The sequence below is a fragment of the Pinus tabuliformis genome, chromosome 1_1 (genome assembly GCF_031772625.1).
Source record: "Pinus tabuliformis cultivar Carrire ecotype Pingquan chromosome 1_1, CPIR1, whole genome shotgun sequence".
Classification (NCBI taxonomy): domain Eukaryota; kingdom Viridiplantae; phylum Streptophyta; class Pinopsida; order Pinales; family Pinaceae; genus Pinus; species Pinus tabuliformis.
The window spans coordinates 57,900,494-57,928,460 of NC_142297.1; the positions used below are offsets into that span (position 1 = coordinate 57,900,494).

The 27,967-nt window shown below is 38.7% G+C and overlaps 1 protein-coding gene across 1 annotated transcript; it reads left to right on the forward strand.

Moving 5' to 3' along the window:
- The first annotated feature begins 1,050 nt into the window (after window positions 1-1,050).
- LOC149211542 (AP2-like ethylene-responsive transcription factor At1g16060) lies at window positions 1,051-9,299 on the forward strand. Its single transcript, XM_089388425.1, has 6 exons — window positions 1,051-1,181; window positions 1,263-1,327; window positions 1,598-1,674; window positions 2,037-2,106; window positions 2,217-2,309; window positions 9,049-9,299. The coding sequence occupies exons 1-6, from the start codon at window positions 1,051-1,053 to the stop codon at window positions 9,297-9,299; spliced, it is 687 nt and encodes a 228-aa protein (XP_089244551.1).
- The last annotated feature ends 18,668 nt before the right edge of the window (window positions 9,300-27,967 follow it).

Sequence of the window (27,967 nt, forward strand, 5' to 3'; positions counted from 1 at the left end):
TTAAAATTTGTTATAATAGTGTCTTTGACACTATCCTTACTTCACATGATGATATCCTCCTTAATACCCCAATGGTTGAGCCAAAATTGGGCATCCTTATGCCACACACTTATAATTTAACAACAATTAAACATATCAAACAACAAAACAATTATCTTCCATAACTCCACCACATCCAACCAACTTAATTTTTTTTTTAATATTTAGAAATTGATTATTTATTATAATATTCTGATCAAAACGTATATATAACTTTAAGATTAGTACAATTAAATTTTCATAAAATTAAGATCTTTTGTCTTATTAAACATTTATCTTTTGTCTTATTAAACATTTTAATTTAAATTGAAAAAGAAAATACATTTTAAATTAATTATTTATTATAATAATTTAATAATTTAAACTTTAAATCATATATAGCAATAAAAACAGGCCCTTATAATTTAATAACAACTAAACATCTCACAACAAATGTGTCCAAGCTACCTCTTCTCTTTCCATTTTATCTCATCACAGCAAATTACAAAAACTCAAACATCCCAACAAAATGTTTGAAAGGAAGTTCATGAGACCCCAGTCCATAAGAGCACGCCTAGGTGGGGCCACAAACTTGAAGAAGATGAGTTGGCCAACATTGCGGCATGTTCTGCAAATCTCCGTTAACGCGAAAAGAAAGTCCGGCTCGGATGGTGCCATTTCCTACATCAACACGATTTCCCGGAAACCCTAGACATCATCTGCACGAACGCAAAATTCCCGGACATTCGCTATTGCCATTGCCTATATAATACGGTTTCCCACCATAGTCGTAACTCTCGTTCGAATAGTGCCATATCCTATATAACAGGAGACTATTTCCCGGAAACCCTAGGATAGAAATCATCTGCACCAACGCAAACCCCTGCTCCCTTACACTATACATACGATTTCCCACACCCCCTCGTCTGCATTTCTCACTGAAGAAGCTCTTCCTTTGCCAATACACACTGCAATTATTTTAATCTTCTGCGACCAATTGGTTTGTACCCCTGAATCTGAATCTGAGTGAAAATGACCTCTGAATCTGTCAACAACATGAATCTTGTAAACTGTGGAAAGAGGGCTCCAGATCAGAGTATCACTACTCCGGAGGAGAGTAGTGCCACCCCTCCTGCACATTCTAAGTTTCGCGGGGTCACCAAGTGAGTAGTACTTAATATAGCTGTTTTTCCACATTCTACTGTTCCAACGTGATGTGAGTATTTTAATGGCCATGGTTGCAGAAATATCTGGACCGATAGATACCGAGCCCGTCTTTGGGACAGTACCAAGGGAAATGGTAAACAAGGTTCGTGTTCAGTTCATTTCATTTTTTTCTTGTTGATTAAATATTTGTAGTTTTGGGTTAAAGTAAATGAATTTTAATATGTTTAAATCATAGTTACTCATGTATGTATTTGTCACATGTACCACTTTCGCTTCACAACACGGCGTCCAATATTGCAGTCAATTTGGGTGAGTAAAATTCGCCCACGGACATGGAGCTGCGTACTTTTATCTCTTTATTTTCTTTTCTTTTCTTTTCCTTTTAATAACTTTGGGGTTTTGTGCGTAACAGGTACATACGATTCGGCAAAATCTTACGATGTTGCAGCGATCAAATTCTGGGGTTTAACTGCCAAAACCAACTTTCCAGTATGACTTCTTTCTTGTTTTCATTGTATTCAATGTTGTTGTTTTGGTTTTATTATATCAAAATTTTGGTATTTTTTGCATTAATCTTCTTTATCCCTCTACATTGTAAACTCCAAACCTCTGATCTAAAGCTGTTAAGGCCGGATGGATGGTTTTTATATCATATTAGTATTTAATATGGATTTTGTTTACAGGGGAGAGACTATGAACAAGAGATCAAAGAGATGGAACACATGACTAATGAATAACTGGTGGGGAAAATAAGGAGGTAGCGACGTCGTCTCACTAAACTGTATATATTAACAACTTTAAAAATTTATTTGCACTAAACTAACTAAAATGTATATATACTAAGATTGCAGTGGTGTTTTCGTTACACAGAACAAGCCTGCAATTCTGTGGAGGCACGTCCAAGTATCGCGGGGTTACCAGGTTTTTTGTTGGATATTTTTCTTTCAAATGGGGAAAATACCAAAAACCAAATGTTCAAACACACAGAGGCAATGCTCTGTTTTTACTTTGCTCCAGGATCTTTTATGCAGGAAGACTTAAAACAAATTCATACAGAGAAACAGAGTATTTCACCACCATTAAAACATTCTACTCATTAAAATCTGATGCAAAGATTTACCACTGTAAAATTCCTTTTATATTCACTTCTGTGAAAAACAACAACTTACTGCTGTAATAAAAGTTTACATAAGCTTACTGCTGTAAATAAAAATAACACAGGTTTACAAAAATCGCTCCACCATTTCCTTTATGCACTGCTGTGCAAAACCACACATGGTTTTTCCCTACACCAAAAATTACATCATCTGGTTCTATCCTTTTACACACTGCTGTGTATATTTTTTTTTTTACTGCACTATCAATTTTTTTTTTTTATACGGTGCTGTAAAACTCACTCTTCAATTTCATTACATCGCACTGTTGTGCATTACCATACCTCTTCTACATTACAATACACACACCAAAAAAAAATTACATATATATTCATGGCAAATAAAACAAAAGGACTTACATACGTCTCCACTTGCCATGCTTCCGTAAAATAAAATAATTAAATGTTTTTATGAGCCTTTACTTGTGCCCATACTCCCGCTGAAACAAAAATAAAAACTTCATCAAAACTTACCAACCCACAGTAAATAGCATTTACTGTTTTACTGACATTTACTGGCGGTAAGTGAAAAACTTTTACTTCACGTAGAATTTATTTAATGCTGGCCCATACTTCACCCTTTGACTTTAATTAGATCGCATCGCAAAATCCATTTAATCGGAACACAAAATTTGGGGCACACACATGTGTTGCGATCTGCGATATGCGATCGGATCGCATCGCAAATAAACTCATGTTAAAGACCCCGACCCTATGATATTGCCGATAGCGATGTGCCGATGCGATATCGGCGATCGCTCGTCGGGAACACAAAAGCTCCTTTATAATTTCTTCACTACGACTTTGCCGATGCGATATTGGTGATCGCAGTTGAAATTATATTTTCAACACTCCCCTTTAATTTCAACTGTCGGGCATTCAATCATACCCAAACACTTCCTCAAAAATTCAAAGCTCTTCTGATCAAGTGGCTTTGTCAGGATGTCCGCAACCTGTTCTTGAGTCCTGCAATGTTCCAAGACAATTTCTCCATTGTTCACCAATTCTCTGATGTAGTGAAACCTTGTATCAATGTGTTTCGTTCTCTTATGAAACACTGAATTCTTTGACAATGCAATAGCTGAGCTATTGTCACAAAAGATGACTGTCGCTTTTGCCTGCTCTTGGCCTAAGCTTCTCAACATTCTTCTCATCCACACTGCTTGACATGCTGCTGCTGTAGCTGCCAGATATTCAGCCTCTGCTGTAGACAATGCTACAATGGACTGCTTTTTAGAAGCCCATGAAATGGCTCCTGAACCCATATGAAAAACATAACCGGAAGTGCTCTTCCGATCATCTACACTTCCAGCCCAATCGCTATCAGTGTAACCAATTAAATCTGAACTTTCTGAGACACTATATAATATGCCAAACATTTTGGTACCCTTGACATACCTCAAAATTCTCTTTGCTGCCTGCCAATGTGCCTCCTTTGGCCTCTCCATGAACCTGGAAATTAAACTAACAGCATACATTAGATCAGGCCTAGTTGCTGTTAAATACATAAGGCTGCCAACAATACTTTTATACAAGCTGGGATCAAAATCCTTGCTGTTGTCCTCTCTGCTGAGCTTTAATCCCATCACTGTGGGAGTGATTGCTGCCTTGCATTCTTCCATCTTAAATCTGCCCAAAACTTGATTTACGTATTTTGCTTGAGATATAAAAATTCCTTTTTCATTTTGCTCTACTTCTATGCCTAAGAAGTATCTCAAGAAACCCATGTCAGTCATTTCAAATTCATCCTTCATGACTGATTTAAAATTCTCAATAAGATAAATATCATTTCCAGTGAAAATAACATCATCTACATACAAGACAACAATTAAAATTTTACCATCATTTTCCTTGATGTAGACTGTGGGTTCTCCTTCACATTTGTCAAATTCATTATCTAATAGATATGAATCTATCCTGCTGTACCATGCTCTTGGCGCTTGCTTCAGCCCATAAAGAGCTTTTTTCAATTTGCACACTTTGTGCTCTTCACCTTTCTTCTCATATCCGAGAGGCTGTTCCACATAGACCTCTTCCATTAACACTCCATTTAGGAATGCTGACTTCACGTCCATTTGGTAGACTTTCCATTTGTTTTGAGCTGCTATGGACAGCACTGCTCTCACGGTTTCCATTCTTGCAACCGGGGCGAAAGTCTCCTCATAATCTCTCCCGTACTGCTGCTTGTACCCTTTGACAACCAGCCTTGCCTTGTGCCTTTCTATCTTGCCTTCAGCATTGCTCTTGGTCTTATAGACCCATTTCACACCAATGACTTCTTTGCCTTTTGGTAACTCAACCAAATCCCATGTTTTGTTTCTCTCTATGGCATAAATTTCATCATTCATGGCTTCTATCCATTTCCTATCTTTAATTGCTTCCTCGAAATGAATAGGATCATCAACATGACAATACAAGGCAAATAAGGAATTCATTCCTTCATCATAAATGTCACTTAGATTTCTAAATTTCTTACCTCTTTCACTTGGTGTGCAAGTGCTTGAAGATGCACTTGAATTTCCTCCTTGTGGTGTGCTTGGAGAAGCACTTTCATTGATCCTCAATGGTGTACCTTGCTGTCCTTGTGTTGTCCTCAATGGTGTCCCTTGCTGTCCTTGTGTTGGCGCTGCTGTTTGGGAATGTATTTCAGCCACTTCCTCTTCATCTTCATCATGAGACAAACAGTTTTTGACATTCACTGTTTTCTCTATGCTTCCATCCCAAGCTTCCTCTTCAATGAATTGAACATCCCTGCTGACAAAGAATTTCTTGGTAGATGGAATGTACAACCTGTAGGCTTTGGATTCATCACTGTATCCAATGAAGATGCATTTCTCCCCTTTGCTGTCCAACTTCCTCCTTAGCTGATCTGGTATGTGTGCATAGGCCACACACCCAAACACTCTCATGTGGGTGACTCCTTGCTTTCTCCCACTCCATGCCTCTTCTGGCACCTTGTTCATGACTGCTTTTGTAGGACACCTGTTCAGTATATAAACTGCACTATGTACAGCTTCAGCCCAATACTCATTCGGCAAATGCTTTGCCTTCAACATGCTCCTCGCCATATCCATGATGGTCCTGTTCTTCCTTTCAGCAACTCCATTTTGCTGTGGGGTGTACCGAGTTGTGAACTGTTTATGTATTCCATTTTCTCTACAGAATCTTAGGAATTCCTTGGAGATATACTCACCTCCTCTATCAGTTCTTAATACTTTTATGTGCACCCCGCTTTGGTTCTCCACAAGTGCTTTGAAGTTTTGAAATTTCTCAAAGACTTCACTTTTGTTCTTGAGGAAATATATCCAAGTCTTTCTTGTAAAATCATCAATGAATGTCAAGAAATATAGGCTGCCAGCTAATGATGGAGCTTGCATTGGTCCACACAAATCTGAGTGGATAATCTCTAAGCGTGTCTTTGCCCTTATACTTTTCCCTGATGGAAAACTCTCTCTATGTTGTTTGCCCAATATACAACCTTCACAAAGGCTGTCCGGCTTCTCTATCAATGGTAATCCCTTTACCATTCCTTTTCTGCTCAATAAGTTTAGGCCTCCAAAATTGAGATGCCCAAATCTCAAGTGCCATAACCAATTCTCATCCTTTGGCACGCTCTGGAAGGCCTCTTGGGTGACTGCTGCCATTTCCCTTTTGTTCTTCATGTTAGCCCTAATCCGGAGAGGGAACATCCTGTTCCTTGTCATCTTCACTTCAGCAATGCATCTTTTGCTGGGTGGTATATCCATGATGGTGCACACATCATTTTTAAAGAAAACATTGTACCCCTTATGGACAAGCTGTCCAATACTCAAGAGATTACATCTCATTCCGGGGACATAGTATACATCTGCTATGGTTTTCCTTTCTCCTTGCTTTGAAAGTATTTTTATTTCTCCTTTTCCCATAACAGATACTTTACTATCAGTTCCTAGTGTGACTTCTGATTTCACATTTTTATCTAGGGCAGAAAAGAAGGCTATGTTTCCGGTCATATGGTTGCTGCAACCTGAGTCTAAAAACCATATGTCCTCACTATGTGTTTCAGCCATGTTACAAGCTAATAGGACATTTTCTTGACTGTTGTTTTCTCTTGTAACATTTGCATTTTGTCTGCTGTTCATATCATGTTGTTTCTTTCTACAATCACTAGCATAATGTCCATACTTTTTGCAATAATAGCATTGAACATTAGATTTATCATACCTTTGTCCTTGAGCATGATGTTTTCCACCTTGTTGGCTGCTGCCCTGACCTTGGTTCTGATTTGGATTGCTGCCTCTTCCTTGTGCATTTGATGGGCTGTTCCTTCCACCTCTGTTCTGGCTTCTGCCTCTTCCTCTTCGGTTTCCTCTTCCTTGACCTCTTCCTCTTCCAAAGAACATCTGGGTCTTGAAGGCTTGCTCAAGAGATGAGTTTTCATTCCTACTCAACCTCTGCTCATGTGTTATCAGTGATGCATGTAGCTCATCAACTGAATAGTTTGAGAGATCCTTTGTCTCTTCAATGGTGGTGACTATGGCATCAAACCTTGAGGGTAAGACCCTCAATATTTTCTCCACAATCCTTCTATCTTCAATGGTTTCTCCATGAGTTCTCATTTGTGTGATTACACCAATCACATGAGTGAAGAATGAGTCAATGTTATCTGACTCCTTCATGTTCAAGTTCTCAAAATCCTTTCTCAGCAATTGTAGTTTTGCTGTCTTCACTCTCTCCATGCCTTGATAGGCTGTCTTGAGGGTTTTCTATGCTTCATTTGATGTTTTAGCTGCTGCTATCCTTGGAAATATACTCTGGTCTACTGCTAGATGCAACAATAAAATGGCCTTTGCATCCTTCTTCCTATTGCTCTTCAGCTGATCCTTCTCTCCCTGAGTTAGTGCATTGAACTCATTTTCATCTGCTACTTCTTCAAAACCATCTTCAACTATTTCCCATAAATCTTGAGAGGCAAACAGGGCTCTCATAGTTATTGACCAGTAGTCATAGTTCTTCCCATTAAACTGTGGGAGCTGGGTGTTAAACAAACCCATACCAGTGCTTGTGCTGGCCATTCCTTGACTGTGTATTTAAAACAAATCACTGCTTCTTCAGCAACACAAAAAAAACTTTGAAATACCTGAATCCTTTGATGTCTGAGTCTTCTGTCTGCCTGAGAAGTTTTGCTGCAGCAACAACCTTCTCCCTTCAGCTTCTTGAACACCTTCAAGAGCCTAAGCCTGCTCTGATACCACTGTTGGATATTTTTCTTTCAAATGGGGAAAATACCAAAAACCAAATGTTCAAACACACAGAGGCAATGCTCTGTTTTTACTTTGCTCCAGGATCTTTTATGCAGGAAGACTTAAAACAAATTCATACAGAGAAACAGAGTATTTCACCACCATTAAAACATTCTACTCATTAAAATCTGATGCAAAGATTTACCACTGTAAAATTCCTTTTATATTCACTGCTGTGAAAAACAACAACTTACTGCTGTAATAAAAGTTTACATAAGCTTACTGCTGTAAATAAAAATAACACAGGTTTACAAAAATCGCTCCACCATTTCCTTTATGCACTGCTGTGCAAAACCACACATGGTTTTTCCCTACACCAAAAATTACATCATCTGGTTCTATCCTTTTACACACTGCTGTGTATATTTTTTTTTTACTGCACTATCAAATTTTTTTTTTTTTTACGCTGCTGTAAAACTCACTCTTCAATTTCATTACATCGCACTGCTGTGCATTACCATACCTCTTCTACATTACAATACACACACCAAAAAAAATTACATATATATTCATGGCAATAAAACAAAAGGACTTACATACGTCTCCACTTGCCATGCTTCCGTAAAATAAAATAATTAAATGTTTTTATCAGCCTTTACTTGTGCCCATACTCCCGCTGAAACAAAAATAAAAACTTCATCAAAACTTACCAACCCACAGTAAATAGCATTTACTGTTTTACTGACCTTTACTGGCGGTAAGTGAAAAAATTTTACTTCACGTAGAATTTATTTAATGCTGGCCCATACTTCACCCTTTGACTTTAATTAGATCGCATCGCAAAATCCATTTAATCGGAACACAAAATTTGGGGCACACACATGTGTTGCGATCTGCGATATGCGATCGGATCGCATCGCAAATAAACTCATATTAAAGACCCCGACCCTATGATATTGCCGATAGCGATGTGCCGATGCGATATCGGCGATCGCTCGTCGGGAACACAAAAGCTCCTTTATAATTTCTTCACTACGACTTTGCTGATGCGATATCGGCGATCGCAGTTGAAATTATATTTTCAACATTTTTGAAATTTCAATTTCATAGTGAAAGACTAGTAGTATCTAATAATTACATGCTTGCATGGTGTGTCATTTTATTTATTCCGTGTAAATGGTGTTTCCGAAAACACCATTAAAGCTCTCCTCTAATTTCAATTTCAACTGTTGCAAGCAATATCTGATAATACCTCTAATTTCAATCGTTTGTCATTTTAATTATTCTGCAAAGACGCCATGGTAAGTGGCAGGCGCGGATAGGAAAAAGTGCCCACAACAAAGAGATGCATTTGGGTACTTTCAGTAAGTGTACTTCTATAGTTTCTCGTGTTCTATTCTGTTCTAATCTGTTCTAATATATTTGTATTTGTAGTGTAAGATACAAAAGAAAATGAAAGTATGATAATATCTGTTTTGGTTTTCACAGATACAGAAGAAGAGGCTGCTGTGGCTTATGATACTGCGGCCATTAAGCACTGGGGGCCGCACAAGCTGGTTGCCACTAATTTCGACGTCAAGAATTACGATCACGATCAAATTCGACGTCCGGAGTTATGTCATTCAAAGCGGGAGATCAATACTTGTACTGCCACTGCCAGCGAGCCCAAAAGCTCCTGCCCATATAAATTCAATCCACACATTCCTGAGAACAATCTCCGCCACCATGCTACTGGATAACTCCAACAAATGGCCCTGCATATATTCAATATGTCTACATTTCTGTATGATGACCTCTCACATTCTGCATTTTGCTTACAACCATTGGTGTCTTGTCCTCACTTTTATTGGAGGGCTATGCCTTTTGTATTTTGAATTTACAAACATTGATGACTTTTCTGTATATGTATGTAAAGTATTTTAGTAGTTTAAAATGTGAACCATGTAGACAGGAAGGACATTTAAGTACACAGAAAAGGGACACCCTCTGAGACAACATTCTTGTGGTTGATGACTTCCATGTGTGCCTAGGAACTAATCATTTTGTTCTGCCATTTTTCTTTTATAACATTGCCATTTTTCTTTTATAACATGGCTCTGTATCCAGGAATCATGACTCCATGTGTGCCTAAGAACTAATCATTTTGTTCCGTCATTTTCTTTTTATAACATGGCTCCGCATCCAGGAATCAAAATGACTACCATGTATGTGGAAATCTAGCCAGAACGTAGTCAAATTGCACCCTAGATTGTACCAACATTCGTGTCCAACACAAGATGTATGGAGAATTCCATGTTGGATGGTAAAAGCTTGTGAATGTCACTGTAATTGGTCAAATAAATAATTATCAATGTTAGAACTGCTCATATAAATTGGCTGTTATGGAATAAATTACTGTCAATGTTAGAACAAAACATTTTATTGAAGTTTCTCATATAAATTGGTTGGAACTAAACCCTCTTTCAAATTTTAAAAATTTGGATCATTATTTTTTAGGAATATGATTATGGTGTAAATCTTTTTCAATCCTTTGGAATGCTTTATAATGATGAGGTGCATATTTTTAACATCTTGGAGTTAAAATTGATGAACATATTTAGCTTTATCACTCTAACAAATGACACTTAAAGAATGTAGATCCAAGATGGGCCATGATGCAAAAGATAAAACATCTAGACATCCATAACTTGAACAATTGCAAAGGAGGGATTCTAGTTGTGCATGACATGTTTCATTATCCCTTGCTATTCCAATTCTTTCTTCTCTTGTAAACATCCTTCCTAAATAGGCTTTGTAAAAAAGTGTTTCTTTCTAGCTACCAATTTTTCTCTATGGACTATTTATCAAGTGCTGCACTATAAACTTGATTGGCAGGTGTAGAGAATGTAAGACTAAGTTGGATACATCCCACTCTCTACCTAAAAAAGAGTATAGCCTATGGCACCCTGATATCTTATTAGATGGAAGGAGGTCCATGGGATAATGAATTAACTAGCTTTCATGGTTAGATAATTAGTCTTGATGCCCATCCACACATGGATGGATGACATCCTCTCTAGTGTTAGTATTGAATGAAGATCGACATGAAAGTTGAGCCCCTCAAGTTTTATCTCAACCCCAGTAAATCCATATCAAGCTCAGAAACACATAATTTTTAGGGAGATCTTATGTTATTTAATGTATTATGTGGCAAGAATCTTTACTCTTCCATATCAACAATTTATTTTGTTTTAATACTAATATCTTCAAGTTATTTTCCATTATTTGGTAAGAATCTCTACTCTTCCATGTGAACAATTTCTTTTTTTTTAATACTAATAGCTTCAAGGTATTTTTTTTCTTGAGATTTTTTTATTTTTTATTTTTCTTGTATTTATACATACTATTATATTTGACAAATAAAGACCTATCAAAGATTTTGTTTGTTTGTGATTGGTTTGTCTATCAGTAAGAATAAGATCTTTGAGTAGTTATTACTTCAGCCAACCTTCCAGTCATAAGGGACCTGAGAGATGGCATAGGTACTTTGCTTGAGAGATGGCATAAGGATTAATAAACCCCTGATCCTCCCATGATCTGCAGTCAATTTGGTTCTCCTTACAGCTAGCTATAGGGTAATGCTTCTCATGTTGGAAGGTCAATTTGTAAAACGAAGGTGCTATGACTTTAGGGCCCATGATTGTTTTTTAGTCTTTTAAACAACCACCTCTTATGAGAGATCATTGTTTGGTGTAGTGTCATTGATTGTTTTTTTCAAGAGTAGGTAGCTAATGACCTATTATATGTATTTGTGGGGGTGAATAAGGTTATTGTACATCCTATTCATCTCTCTAGTTTGTAGAGTGAGGGGGTCATCCCATGGGCCCAAGGGCTTGGGTGCTAGCTCCCCCCTCAATTTCCCATATCATAGCATCCAAAGAGATCACTATGTATGTATCTTATATAGAGTGTCCTCCCAATAGATGATGGGTATGGGACAATGAGTAGATTTAAGGTGGTGCTACCTATAGAAATTTCCAAGTTGGAGTAGCCTCACTCAAACTAGGAGGCTAAGTGAAATATAGACCAAATGATGCATCTTTGGTGAGAATATGGAAATTTCAAACTAGGAGGATAAGTGAAAGACAGAGAAAGGGATGCATATTTAGTTAGACTATGGAAATTTTCCAATGAAATTATGAGTGAGCAGGTCAACATGAAATGGAGTACAATGGTTTGTAAAGGTGTCCAACTTTTTGTTGCATTGTTTTTCTTGTTGACCAACAAAGGAAAACTGGTACTCTCAATAATAATTTTTTTATCTAGAACATGGCTTTGTATGTGAGAATCAAATTGACTACCATGTATGTGGAAATATATCTAGAACATTTTCTAGGATGTGGTAAAATTGCGTCTCAGATTGTTAAGCCTTATTACAGTACCAAGAGAGGATTCCAAGACAAGATGTGTTGAGAATTCCATGTTGGATGGTAAAGCTTGTGAATATTATGGTAATGCTTACTTGCATAATTTTGGTCAAATGTTATGGAATAAATTTCTTTGAGTGTTGCTTACTTGAGTATTGTTGGTCACCTATTATGGAATAATCATCTCCAATGTTAGAACATCTTATTGAATTTTCTAATATAAATTGGTTGGAGGTAAATCCTACTTCAAATTTTAAGAATTAGGATCATTATTTTTTTGGAATTTAATCATGGTAACCTATTTTAATCATTTGGATTGCTTTGTAATGATGAGATGAGTTCTTTTAATATATTGGAGTTAAAATTACCAACATATTTAGGATTGTGTGTTATAGACAATTTTGTGCCTTGCAGCATCAGGCATGAATTGTCAATAATCCAAGGGATCCAAAGTCCCTAAACATGATGTTCCTACCCCTAGAGGAACAAGGTCAGCAAACCAACAGCTCTCAGATCAGTTCTCCACCTGAAAACACTAAAAAACAAGCAATCCTGAAATCAAAGCAGGTGCTCCACTAGGCTTCTGCGCTGAAACTCAACTCCTCCATGGTGTAACTTCGTTGCAAAGCAGGTAGAAAAAAGGCCACCTGCGCTGAGCGAGATGGGACAAGTGGCACACTGAGTCATTGCTCTGGAATCTTCCAAAAATGACACTTGGATCAGGGATTTCGCCTTTTGATGAGTGAGAGGCCCTGTTTCTCCAAGTGGAAGCAAGGTTCTCCAAGTCGACTCAAGAACTGAAGATCAACTGAAGAGAGAGAGGACACAAGGCAGCTACACATCAGTTGCAAGCTGACTCATCCTTTCTCAATTCATCTATATATTGACCTCTCTCATATGAGCTCAGGAGGCTGGAATTTTGTGCAAAGTAATGATATGTTGTTGGTTTCACTATAGAACTATTGGGTGATTGCTTGAAGGAGGTGAAGAGGAGAAATTCTTTCTGCTGGGAGGTGTTGCTGGATTGGGGCATTCAATGGTTGTAACTCTCTCAGAACTTTACTTCTTCCATTAATAAAATCTATTGAGGTTCTTCTATATGCACTTGTTTCAATGATGTATTGTGATAATTGTATATTTGATTTCTGCTAATCCTTGAATCAGTTATGATTGCATGCTTCTTGTAGTTTCCTTCTTTGTTATTTTGTAGGATCTCATTGTAGCTGGGCCAGCAAAAGAGCAAGGAGCTCGGAGCAAGCAGCAAAGAGAAGAGTTTGGATTCGACATTAAGCGCAAGGCAACGGTTAGTGCATTTCTTCATTCTCTCTTGCTTTCGTAAAGAAGTAAACCTTAAGTAGTTTTCTTTACAGTTGTTGTTGAGGTACTATCACCCTTAGAGTGGGATAGGGTCATCCGAATCGGATACTTTTCCCTACAACAAACTGGCGACTCCGCTGGGGATCGTATCTGTTTGATTGTTTGTAGTATTTTGCTATTCATTTCCTGAACAAAAGAGTACCAAATCGAAAAGCTTTTGACTATATCAAAAGCGAAGTAGAGGGCAACTACTCTAGCTCATTTCTGAGCATGTTCATGATTTGAAGAGATGATCTACAAGGATCCTTGTAAGCTCTTAGTGATAGCTTTTCATCTTCCTTGTCATCCCTTAGTGTGTGCTTGACTGATAGCTTCTGATTTGAGCAAAAACTGTGAATTTTTGAGAAAACTGTGACCCGGAAACTGAGAAAAAGCAACTTTCGTTTTCCAAAGCAGGTAGTACATAGGCTACCTGCTTTGCAACGCAGGTCCCGAAGGGGCTACCTGCGCTGAGAGCCAGACTGGCTGTGCAGCACCTGCGTTGGCCCAATTTTGCCTTGTGCATTTGGGGTTTCCTCCCTTTTTCTTGCTTGTTTTCACTATAGATTTTGCAGCCAGTTACCAGTCTTGTACCTGTTCTGAAACCAACCTTACTTGCCATCATTCCGCCTGTGTTATATAACGAAATTGTACTTGTTCTTTTGTATTTCTTACATCATTTACAATTTCCCATAACGAAAGTGAACTAGTCTTGCTTTGGCCTCTTAGATCTGAACCTGCGTTAGGCATTTTGCTGGTCCATAGCTGATTAGTCTTTTTACTTTTGTCATTATGGTTTGATTTCATGCATTTCCAGTGTTTAAACAAGTAAACCTTAAGGTGTCTTTTGATTTTGGACTAGCTTATTTACTTTCGCTTGAAATCGAAATCAAAGTTATATAACAACTTTCTTTTTGTAATACATCAACATTAAGAAAGGAAAAAGAAAATACATGCATTGTGCATTTTGCATTTGACTGTTTGCATGTTGATTTAGGAAAAAATTGCATTAGTGTGTGCTCTATGATCTGTGTGAAAAGATTTGCCTTTCTTCTCCCTCAGTAGTTAAGATTTTCAAAGTTGAAAGATTGAAAAGTTTGCTTCTCATCTTAGACTGCATTCAGGAATTTGTTACATACATCTCGTGGTGATCCTTAAAGGCAAACTGCTAAACAAGATCAACATTAAAATAAATTCAATTTACATAACAACGCTTTGTAACATAACGCAAACACAAAGAGGTCTAGGTAGAGACGTGTTCCGGCGTCATTAAACATAGTGACTGTCGATCTCTACGAAGGTGGGTGATTCCTCCTGAGAGTCGGTGGCACTGATACGGACTTGTGCTCCCACGTACCGTCGCGTATATATTGGAAGACCCCTATAGGAACAAAGCCTTTATCCATAGGAAGCCGTGTCGGCCGCCCTACTGATCGCGATGCAGTGAACACAACATTCACGAAGATCGACCACCCGTACCGTAAAACGTATTCTGTGGTTTCGCGAAAAGTTTGGCACACCCTCTGCCTAGAACTCCAGAGAAGTTTCTTTTGGCCTTTTTCAAACTCTATAACTGAAAAAGTCCATCCGAGCATTTGTCACTTCGGGCTCGTTAAAACATCGAAGGAGACTAGAGTCATCTTTAGCTTTTTCTCGACTCTTAAAACATGAAAAAGCAAAGTTGTGTCTAAAGCGTCGTTAATAAAATTTATTTTAATCGGAACATAATCACCTGTTATTCCCACGTTGATCTCTCAGTTGAAAAGTATGGAGCCCACCAACCAAGGAAGTCACCTTGGCGGAAGTCCCAATCCCTTCTCCTCTTGGGGAGATGTTGGTGCGCCTCATATGACCACATTGTCACTTCCAGGATTGACAATTGGCCTACCTGTATGGCTCTTTTCAACTAATGTAGTTCAGATCACCACTAATCCTGAGCAGTCGAATCAACAGTCAGACCAGTCTAGAGCTACCCACCAGCCTTCCACTTCTTACAATTCTTCCTCTGATCCTTCATCTTCGCAAGGTAGAGCCGGCAAAAGTCAGCCTCCCATGGATAAGAAGGGGAAGAAGAAGAAAGAAAAGAAGCAGAAGGAGCCTAAGGCGAAGGCGACTGGGGGCAAGCAAAAGACATCTGACAAAAATCCACACACTGCACCGACCAGGCCTAAATCGCCATGTGTCATTTGCAAAGGGACCCACTTCCACCGTGACTGTCCTTGTATTCCCCGGATACTAAGGGACTGGTCCCCTAGGTTGCACAATCCGGTAGCATCAACCTCTGATAGACATGTTGATTGCATTCCGTCAACTAGCGAGAGTGAAGGACAAAGAGGGAGACCAAGATCACCTTGCAGACTGTGTGAAGGCGATCACGCCATCCACCATTGTCCATTCTTAGATGAGGCGAAGAGAGTTTTGGAAGATCGTCTGGTTTCACCGTTACGACTTCCTCCTGGATACCAAAAACTCATGCCAAGTCCCTCGATAGTTGAAAATCCAGCCGGCCCGATCAAGTGGTCAGCTGAAGTGTCGGCCATTGAGAATGAACCTACTGAATCCAGACCAGACGAAAGTCTAAAGGTCGAAACGGCAGTTGACCCAGTTCTTCCTTCAGAGGTTTCATCCTCAAATGACACCGTCGTTGAAGATTCATCTTCAAATGACACCCTCCCTGAAGAGAACAAGGATGACACCATCCAGATTCTTTTCATCAACACAGACTCTGATGAGCATCATGGCAACACGCCCATTCCTTTATCGCAGGAAGGAACATCGTCAGGGTCGTATCCGGCCGTGTATTCGGCCCCACCACCAAGCAACCTGGTTGTGTCCTTTGATTGGAATCAACTAGGCAGACCCCGGTTACCAGCCAGTATTCCATTCAGAATCATCGTCCAAATCTACAGAATGGTGATGGCTGGAACTATCATTGATGAAGGGGCATCTGTGAGTATCCTTTCCTCTATTGCTTGTAAAGCACTGGGTTCCCCGGTGCTTTTACCTGAGATGAGAAATCTATCAGGTTTTGATAAAGGAACCAGTCGCCCGTTAGGGATTCTCCCCAATGTTCCCGTTACATTGAAGGGGAAGACAGTTCATATGAATGTCATGGTCATCCAGGGACCCTTGGTGTATAACTTACTCCTTGGACGAGACTATATATATTGCATGGAGGCGATAGTGTCCTCACTCTTCAGAGTTATGTGTTTTCCACACGAAGGAAGAATGGTCAAGCTCGTAGACCAACTTTCGTTTCCACGATCACGCATCGCAAATAGTCAAATACCATCCCTTAACGGTTTATTCACTCAAGGAATGCCTCCACCCCCGGTTCTACTTCCCGATGAATGCGAGTGATTCGGAAGAAAGAACTGGGACCCAGGGGGCATGCACCCTGGCCTACCTTGGGCAGAGGAAACCTTGGGTATAAAGTTAATTTCCGCAGAAGAATGGGACTAGTCCGTACCTCGTCCGAAAGAAGGAAGAGAGGGTTGTTCTAGGATAAAGTTCTTTTGTCAAAGTTATGTGAGTGAGATAATCAGCTTCTCGCTCCCTCTGTCTAAAAAGTAGGCTCTCCTGAGGGAGGAGATCCATTTGTGGCGGCAAGTAGCCACCATCTTTGAAGGCAAGCCTCACCCATTAAAACATATGTTTTGAAGGATAAGTGGGGGCAGCCTCCAAAGAAAGAGATGAAATTGCTGCAACAAGTAGTCACCATCCTTAGCAACCTAGTAATAGACATCGCCGGAAAAAAGAGTTTCGTTTGCGGCAGCGAACAGAACCATTTTTCGGATAATAAGTAAGAAGCAAACCTCCCTCCGTAACGCCAATGTTTTATCTGTTGCGATCTTGCAAAAATCAAAAAGTGAACTGATGGGAAGACAAGTACCGTCGGCACCGAAAAGTAACGAGAAGACAAGTATCGTTAAAAATATAGCAAGACGACAAGTAGAAAAATAGAGGTGGAACAGAGGAGGGGTAGCCTTGAAATTATACTTTATACCTGGGGGCATGCGAACCTTTTGGAGTGCAAGCACGGGACGACTATTTATTTTTTAAATTTTTAGGTCCTCCCTTTAAACCTGTAGGTCTAACCCGTTAAACTCGTAGGATTAGCCGTTTCCAGCTTGCATAAAGAAAGGATGTGGGGCAAAAGTCAAAACTTGCCAAATAGGAGCATAGCTTCGTGAGATAAAGCTCCTTAAAAAATAGCTATCTCACCTGAGGCGTTTCTTGTATTATGACTGGTATAATCGAGCAGTTTTAGCACACAGTTCATGCTCGTTAAAAAATAAACGCAAGATCCGAGCAGTTTTAGCACATAGTTCATGCTCGTTAAAAAATAAACATAAGTTGTGAGCAATCTTCCCTCAGAGTTCAAGCTCACCCAGAAAAAATGAACCGGTAAATAACCTTGGTAAATGTAACCTTTGACAGCCATATTAAAGCCCTTGGTCGTGTTCTTGCAGTCTCACCTCCATCCGTTCATTTGGCCAATCGTTCATCTCCATATGTTTGTTTACCCATTTTGAGGAACAGCTGCGAAGAGTGATTTCACTTAGCCATCCTTGTGACACTGCCGTGATTGGAAAATTCCAACCTGTACCTGGAATCTGCTGCTATCCCTGTTTATCACTCGTTCCTCAAAAGACGAGTCTTCTTTGAGCTCTTTTCTCCTGACTCGTAAAATATGAAAATTTTGCCGAGTTTTGGCCTTCCAGCTCGTTAAACGACCGGAAGAGCTATCCCTCCTCTAGATTTTAATCTTTTTGGACCTGAGGGATTATTGCACAAAAAGATCGAGCACTTGTTTTGTTCGGCTTGTTAAAGCAATCGAAAATTCATCCCTTCTGTATTGTTTTATACTTTTTCGGACTTAAGGGATTAGATGACGAAAAAGGAATTCTGGAGTTGACTTTATGTACCTTTTCAGACTCTCTAAAAATGAAAAGGACCGAGTTATCGTTGTCGTTAGACTCGTTAAATTCATTAAATAGCGACAAACTTGTCTTTAGACGAGAACGAGTTTCCCCATCGCTAGGCTCGTTAAAACATAGCGATGGGCTTGCCTGAAGGGCAGGTTATAGAACAAGCATATGTTATCCTCCTCAAGCTTGATAAAAATAAAGAGGTACTGGTCAGCAATGACTGGAGAAAAATTGGGAGAACCTCACAGCTTTAATGGTAGCAAGTCGCTCTTGAACATGACACTTTGTCTTCCGTATCACATCGGGTTGGGTTGTTTCATTCACCGGTCTCATCACCATGGTCCTCGCCACACCATCCACATTTGGGGTAATGCTACCAATCCATCACATCAGTGTCGTTATATGTTCAAGAGATGTTGTTCTGCAAAGAGTCAACCGTGTCCCATCCACTGCCATACATTGTCCTTCATCCATTTCATGACCGCCACCCTGAATCATACATCACAGTTTGCTTTCACCTCATCACAATCACTAGCTCCGTTCCGTGTCACTGATGTGGGATTCATTAAGGCCCTCCTTTGACGGATCGCTCCTTGTCGACATCAGCTCATTATCCAAGGAGTTGATCTAGGAATAACCCCTTCAGTACTTTGAAGCTTGCATGCCTCAATGGAAAGTTTCTCACTTCCGGCGACAGGTATACATCAACGACCTTCGACCAGAAGATTTTGCATGGTGGTCGACACCAAATCCTTTATTCCCACCATGTGAATTGTACTGCCGTACCTTGAGGGTCATCATCCTTATCGGTGATTCCTCTCGCGCTTGTTAACGGTTTACATCATTGACCGGTAATCAAGCGATGTCTTTCCATGTTCGACTTCAAGAAATTCTCACATGGATCGACTTGTGCATCGAGTGAAGATCGGAAGAGATTGAAGACCCCGGATCTAGTTTCATCCATCCGGGCTGCGATATATATTCAGGATATAAAGACATTTGATATGTACATCATTGCAGCAGATGATCATCCTTCTCAAAGGATGATAATTTCAGCAGAGAATTATCAGTCTATCATCAGACGATCGTCTGTACTATGTACCAAAATGAATTTATAAAGCTGAGCATGGGAATGCCCGCCTCAGCTAGATCATGAAAAATAATGTATTGTATTGTATCTTATTACAGGACACTTCTCGGCAAATTGAATAAACTTCGGATCCTCCTAATAAAGCATTTCACCCGATAAACGACCTCATACTTTAGGGGGCATCTGTTATAGACAATTTTGTGCCTTGCAGCATCAGGCATGAATTGTCAATAATCCAAGGGATCCAAAGTCCCTAAACATGATGTTCCTACCCCTAGAGGAACAAGGTCAGCAAACCAACAACTCTCAGATCAGTTCTCCACTTGAAAACACTCAAAAACAAGCAATCCTGGAATCAAAGCAGGTGCTCCACTAGGCTTCTGCGCTGAAACTCAACTCCTCCATGGTGTACCTGCATTGCAAAGCAGGTAGAACAAAGGCCACCTGCGCTGAGCGAGATGGGACAAGTGGCACACTGAGTCATTGCTCTGGAATCTTCCAAAAATGACACTTGGATCAGGGATTTCGCCTTGTGATGAGTCAGAGGCCCTGTTTCTCCAAGTGGAAGCAAGGTTCTCCAAGTGGACTCAAGAACTGAAGATCAACTGAAGAGAGAGAGGACACAAGGCAGCTACACATCAGTTGCAAGCTGACTCATCCTTTCTCAATTCATCTATATATTGAGCTCTCTCCTATGAGCTCAGGAGGCTGGAATTTTGTGCAAAGTAATGATATGTTGTTGGTTTCACTATAGAACTATTGGGTGATTGCTTGAAGGAGGTGAAGAGGAGAAATTCTTTCTGCTGGGAGGTGTTGCTGGATTGGGGCCTTCAATGGTTGTAACTCTCTCAGAACTTTACTTCTTCCATTAATAAAAGCTATTGAGGTTCTTCTATATGCACTTGTTTCAATGATGTATTGTGATAATTGTATATTTGATTTATGCTAATCCTTGAATCAGTTATGATTGCATGCTTCTTGTAGTTTCCTTCTTTGTTATTTTGCAGGATCTCATTGTAGCTGGGCCAGCAAAAGAGCAAGGAGCTGGGAGCAAGCAGCAAAGAGAAGAGTTTGGATTCGACATTAAGCACAAGGCAACGGTTAGTGCATTTCTTCATTCTCTCTTGCTTTCGTAAAGAAGTAAACCTTAAGTAGTTTTCTTTACAGTTGTTGCTGAGGTACTATCACCCTTAGAGTGGGATAGGGTCATCCGAATCGGATACTTTTCCCTACAACATTGTGACTCTAACAAATGAGAAGTAAAGAATGTACATCCAAGATTGGACCATGATGCATAAGATGAAACATCTAGACATCCATAATGTGAACAATTGCAAAGGAGGGATTCTAGTTGGGTATGTCATGTTTCATTATCCCTTGCTATTGAAATTTTTTCTTCTCTTGTAAACGTCATTCCTATGTAGGCTTTGTAAGTAAGTTTTGCAAGGGAGAAATGATTTCGAGCTACCAGCTAGCTAGTTTTTCTCCATGTAAGATTTATCAAATGGTGCATTATAAATATTATTGGCAAGAATGTAAGACTAGAATGTAATATTGTACAAAAGACTCTTGAGTATAGCTAATGACACCCATGTACCTTGGTAGATGAAGGAAATCCATATGATAGTGAATTAATAAGTCTTCATGGTTGGATAATGTTAGATAATCAGTATTACTTCCTATCCACACATATATGGATGGAAACCTCTCTAATGTTAGTGTTGGATGAATATCAACCTCAAAGTTGAGGCCCTCAACTTTTATCTAATGCCCCACTAAATCCATCCATCTAATCTTATATTTCTCTTTATTTCCCTTAAGCTCAACAACACATATCTTTTGAGTGAGATCCTCTGTTATTTAATTTATTATGTGGCAAGAGTCTCTACTCTTCCATATGAATATATATATTTTTTAATACTAATAGCTTCAAACTTTTCTGTCTTGAGATTTTTGTTTTAATTTTCTTGTATTTATATTTACTATTATATTTTACTAATAAAGAGCTCTCAACAGTTTTGTGAAAATCTCTGCTTTCCCATCTTAACAAGGTACCAAGCGCTTGGCTCCTTCATGCGAGGGCTAAGAGAAATCATGGCAGGGCCAAGATAAATCATGAGCAAAGTAAATTTTTGTTTGTTTGTGATTGGTTTGTCTATTAGTAATTTGTACTACTAAGTACAGTAAATGGTTGTTTGTTTGTGATTGGTTTGTCTATGAGTGATTTGTGCTACTCAAAGAAGAAGGAGGTAGTATAAGATCTCTGAGTAGTTAGTGAAAAATTATTAATTCATCCAATCTTTCAAAATGTGATAAGAAACTTGAGATATGTCATCACTTACTTTTCTTGAGAGGTGGCATAAGGTTAGGAGTTGAATAAATAAATAAACTTGGATGGGATAAGAGTTTTTGGTCCTAGCATGATGTGAAGTCAATTTTGTTGTAGTTACATCCATCTATAAGGTAATGCTTCCCTTCCCATGTTGTGAGGTGAATTTGTAAAAGCAAGGTGCTATGAATTTAGGGCCCATGTTTGTTTTTAGTAGTTTAAACAATTACATCTTATGAGAGATCATAGTTTGGTGTAGTGCCACTTATTGAGCTTTCCAAGAGTAGGCCAAGAATGACCTATTCTAGGTAGCTGGGTTTGAATAAGGTTATTGTACATCCTATTCATCTCACCATTTTGTAGAGTGAGGGGGTTATCCCATGTGCCCAAGGGCTTGAATGCTAGCTGGCCCTAAATTTACCATATCATGGCATCCAAAGAGATAACTATGTATGTCTCTTATATAGAGTTTCTTCCCAGTAGATGAAGGGTAAATTTTCAAGTTGGACTAGCATGACTCAAACTAGGAGGCTAAGAGAAATACAGAGCAAAGGATGTGTATTTGGTGAGACTAAGGAAATATATTAATGGAATCATGAGTGAGCAGGTCAACATGAGATGGAATACAATGGTTTGCACAAGTTTCTAGCTTTTCATTGCATATTTCCTTTGTTGATCAACAATAATAAGTTTTCTACATGGCTCTATATGTGGGAATCAAACTCACTACCATGTATGTGGAAATTTATCTAGAACACTTTAGAAGATGTAGAAAAATGCTTCTTATATTGTTGAGCCTTATTACAGTACAAGGAGAGGATTCCAAGGCAAGATGTATGGAGAATTCCATATTTGATGGTAAAGTTTGTGAATATTATGGTAATTCCTTTTCCATATTGTTGGTCACCTATTATGGAATAATCAATGTCAATGTTAGAACATATTATTGGAGCTGCTCATATAAATTGGCTTCAAATTTTAAGAATTGGGATCCTTATTTTTTGGGAATATGATTATGGTAACCTTTTTCAATCATTTGGAATGCTTTTCAATGATGAGATGAGATTTTTTAATATCTTGGATTTAACATTGATGAAAATATTTAGCTTTGTGACTCTAGCAAATGATAGGTAAAGAATGTAGATCCAAGTTGGGACCATGAGGCACAAGATGAAACATTTAGACATACATAATGTGAACAATTGCACAGGAGGGATTCTAGTGTTGTATGTCATGTTTCATTATCTCTTGCTATTGCAATTCTTTACTAAGTATGTGTTGTAAGGAAGTGTTGAAGTAAGAAAATGCTTTCTAGCTACTAGTTTTTCTTCATTGGCTGTTTATCAAATGGTGCACTATAAACATGATTGGGAGGTATAGAGAATGTAATACTAAGTTGGATACATAGTGTATCTAGACTTCCTACCTAGAAAACTAGCGAGTATAGCATATGGCACCCATATATCTTAGTAGATGGAAGGAGGTTCATTGGATAGTTAATTAATCATTCTTCATGGTTAGATAATGTTAGGCCTAGAGTACAAGAAGTTCCTAGTGAATCTAATGTATTATTGGTATCACTTATTTCTATAGGTGATTATATTTCTATAGATGAAGGGAGAAGCATGGGCACATTCTTAGGTGAAGCAACTTGTATTTTTCTCCTAACCTGGTGTTAGTTGTGAGAGAATTGTTTTTTAAAGGAATGATGAGTTTGTATAGAGAGGTCCTAGTTATAGTAGTGATATCCTTGGTGTTTGGTCATAAGAAAGAAACTATCAATACTTGTGGTAGATATAGCATATATAGTGTGTGTGAGCACTATGGTAGTAGAGAATAATGAATATCATATCAATAGAGATTCAATGATGATGTACAAGATTGTGTAATGTGCTGCATAATAAAATAGACTTAGTGACTAGTTGTAATATTAAATCAAACATTCAATTTGTAAGCAAGTATATAATTTCACGTTTAACTTGATGTAGTGGTTATAGAGAATATTTTAGTTTAGTATATTAATGATCAATGGAGTTTTCAGTTGAATATACATCTATTTATCATAAAGTAAGCATGATGAGGCAAGTGTACCCCCATGTATTTTTTAGTAAGTTGAAAACTAGATTTGTGGTAAGCTTAAATCACATGATAATGTACTGAAGCTTGTGAGAGGGGGAAAATATGGGAATGAATTCCCATATGCAGGATCATTGATAACGTGGTTGAGGATACTATGGCTAAGTAGAGAAAACCCACCATGATGATGATGGTGATGTAATAGGATTGAAATGTACAAGTACATGCATAAATATATGGTGATTGAATGAAATATGTAAATGAATTACATCCTAGTAGACTAGTGGTGTGGTTAGTGACTTGTTCACCCACTTTTATGACTTTTTTCAACAAGGGAGAAACGACCTATACCTCTCTTTAAATAGCCCTAGTTGTTTGGTGTGGTTACTCTAGATGGGTTTTAAGGCTCCTTTGGCATTTTTCTTCTTCATCTTTCAAAGGAAAAGGCAAGGGTTTTATCCTATTACTATCATATCCTTGATCTTAAGTTATTGTTAATTTTAACTGACCTATTCTATGACTTAATTATTAATTACAATATGTTACAAATTAGTGGGCATACTAGAACATATGATACAAAAACATACATACTAAGATAAAGTCCATAAAAGTATATAACTAGCAATAAGGTAAAGCTAGAGTTCCAACATGATTTCCTATGTAGTGTTGCATGAACATTAACCTAAAAGTATGTTGGAAAATGTAACTAGGTTCATTCTTTATTTAATGTATTTGAGAAAATAATAAAGAAAATTATTATTATTATTATTATTATTGTGACTTATTAAAGCATGGGTTTCATGATTGGGTCACCATGTTTTAGGTCAAAGTCTCGATTGATAAATTCTATGATTTATTCTAAGTCAATAGAGTCATTGTACTTTTAAAGGTACCGTTCTTGGGCTTTTGAATCATGTAGAAAGGTTAAGTATTGAGTCAAATATAATTTATGTATCCTCCACAACAAGTCGGCCTAGAAGAGATCAAGGGAGCCTAAGGACACTAATTGGACCTCACATGGAGCCTAAAAATACAAGCAAGTCGAATTCATTTGGAGCACTTAACCTCAAGCAAGTTCGATATCTCTATGGAAGCTCGGAAGTGCACAATTTGAAGGGGTGAAGTAAAAGGAAGTGCGAGTTGGGTGTAGTCTAAGGAGAAGAAGGAAAATGAAATTTTGGTGCCTCTCTCTATGTGTTTCATGCCCTAGATTGGGAGATCAAAGTCTTCCAAGTTTCACTAATTTTGGAAGGTGCCTGATGCCATAAGTTGTTGCCTAGTATAAGTTACTAGAAAGAGGTTGAAGATATGGGAGGCACACTTGGTGTGGAGGCAAGGTCTCATCTTTGTCTAGGGTGAAGAGTCTCCAAGAATAATCCCGAAGGGGGGTTTTTCCTTGGTATAGTGCCTTCAATTGTTTTATGTGCTATTTCTTGTTAATTCCTTCATGAACTAAAAGAAAGAGTAGATAAAGAATCATAATAACAAATCAATAAGATCACAAGTAATTATCAAGTATAAGAAAATATTTCTACCTTTTTTATTTTCTAACATGGTATAATTAACTAGAAATACTTAATTTCATTCCCTGTATTTATTTCAAAATGACCTACAACTTTACCTTTGGATTTTAAGGATTAGATTCATGAATTAGGATTAAATGACAACATAGGACAAATGCTCTATTTTTCCTTCTTTTAGCTTAGATTTTGACTAGTTTTAAGCTCTTGGTTCACCTTTAGGAAGTTTAGATTCAGTTTCTCATAGTTCAAATTGTACATCATTAATAATCAAAGAACATAAAGCCCCCAAAACAATATAAAATACAAAAAAATGAGGTAAGAAGGGTTAACTAAGCACATACAATGCACTACACTTCATCAGCTTATGAACCTCGGTTGATAATTTATGCAAGCAATTTAGGACACTAAATTGACTAAACACTCACTGAATAGTCTATCAAATCATTTGTAGCCCTAATTGCTCATGATATAGCTATGGGTGGATGCATCACTGAAGAGTAAGCCATTGCGTGTGTCGAGTACTTGGATCTGGTCTACTCTCAATCTAGCACTTTATACGAGTTGTTACCCAATGCTCTGCAGTCATCATCTGATCTTGCAGCATCAAGGTCACTAGTTGTTCCTCTCGTTGATGGAGTTATTGGTTCAATATCCCAGACCCTTGTTAAAATTTATTCCAAACAGAATACGATCTCGAATGTTGCTCCTTATAGTTCATCTCAAAATCCACGAGTCCCTGGTAAAACCTTAGAGGTCCATGTTATTGAGTCTACTGCAGTAGAAAAATCCTCGAAAGGAAAAAATTGAGTCTACTGCAGTAGACAAATCCTAAAAAGCAAAAAAGAAAGACAAAGGCAAAGGCAAAGCCGATGCCCCCGAAATAGGGTCCTCCCGAATCATCTGCTAGTGAATCTTCATAATGGAAACCCAAGTATCCCTGCCTCATTTGCGAAGAGGATCACTACACTAAGGATTTTCCTCGATGATACGAAGTTAGTCACCTCCTCAAAGGGACCCTTGTTGTCCTTAAAGATCCATTTCCATCTCAGCAGACTCAAATGGTAAACTAACCCCAATCTGCTTCCTTTGGATCTCAAGTGTTCATGATGAGCACACCCATTAATGTGGCTACCTGATCAAAAGATTATCAAACTCCAGCTCCAGAAGCTCGGAAAGAAAAAGAAGCTACACCTTCTTCTTCTACCCCGAGTTCTGGCCCTCTCCATATCAAGCGCCCTAACCTTGATTTGGCCCTATGCAATTGAGCCACTCAGAACTACAATATTGTTGAGGATTTGGCTAAGGCACCATCAGCCATGTCGGCTCTCAAGGTACTCCAAAGCTAGCCATTATAGTGGAAATATTTTCTGTGAGCTATCGAGGCCATCGATCCCAGTGATTCTAATTTGATATGTTTCGATCTGGAGAACCATGTTCCACGACTCCCTCATCAGATTTACTTTCTTATTCAAGTAATCATTAACAATAATACCATCCACCACATTGTCATCGATGAAGGTGATTCCATTTGCATCATGTCAACTGCATGTTGGAAGGCTATTAGTTCCCCTACACTGAACCAATCTTTGAACACTTTGGAAGCTTTTGATGGGCGCAAATCACCACCCTTCGGTGTCTTACCTAACCTTGCCATGACCTTGGAAGGCATGATAGTGTAAGTCGAAGTAGAGATTGTTGACGCCAATATCAATTATAATCTTCTACTCGACCGAAGTTGGACTCATGCCATGCATGCCATGGCCTCCTCCTTGTTTCGCGTGATCTGTTTTTCCCATCAAGGGAAGATTATCACTGCTGATCAATTCTCTTTCTTTGCCTCTTCCCCCTCGGATGGAAATGTTTTGTACGTCAAGAACTCTGGTGCTCCCTATGAGAGTGTGGGGGCGACTCTCTTCAAAGATTCTACCTTAATGGGAATTTTTCCACTCCCACCTCCTCATGTTTCCTCTATCAACATGGTCTTGGTCAAATCTGATCCCTGGGTCATACCTTCACTAGATCTTGTTGATGCTTGGGGTGAGGTCATGCTACTTAGTCTCGCCGAAGTCAATTACATGAAAATTGTTTCAGCTTCGAGCTCTGCATCCTCTAATTATCATATGTCGAAGATCTCTCTCGATATGTACTCTCAATACCATTGGCTTGGCACTTTGGAATCATCTGATCCCTTAGTCAATACCTTCCTCACTAATGAAGGTATCATGGAAATCATGTCTCTCAAATAACCACCATGGATCGATACTCATCATCGCTCCGCATTCTTCCTCGCTCAGCAGTCATGTCTACCATTTTCGAAGAGTCCTCTTCTCCATCTGACATGTTAGTTTATCCTGATGTGATCAAGATCTCTCAAGTGAGGGCACCTTTATCCCTTCATGGATTTAGGATTTTTTACCCTCCCCGCATTTTCCCCGATTATCCTCTAACCCATAACCCTCCCTTGCCCACGGGGCATGAGGGCAAAGCGTTATATGGGTTCTACTCTATTATTTGGCCGAGTCAATGCTTACTCATCATGACAATGGTAAAACTCTAGTGTTCATCTATGTTGGTTGATTACCCGAGTCCCAACATGGACTCTGCCAAAGAGTACAATGCTTAGGTCATATGGCATGGTTACTAATGTACATTAGTGTGTGATTCATTTTTTTACGGCATGGTTTTGTGTGATAGTT

Coding starts and splice junctions, on each gene's coding strand:
- LOC149211542 (XM_089388425.1), top strand. CDS start 1,051: ATGACCTCTGAATCTGTCAACAACATGAATCTTGTAAACTGTGGAAAG. Junction 1,675..2,036: donor CTGCCAAAACCAACTTTCCA/GTATGACTTCTT, acceptor CTAAGATTGCAG/TGGTGTTTTCGTTACACAGA. Junction 2,310..9,048: donor TGATGCAAAGATTTACCACT/GTAAAATTCCTT, acceptor TGGTTTTCACAG/ATACAGAAGAAGAGGCTGCT.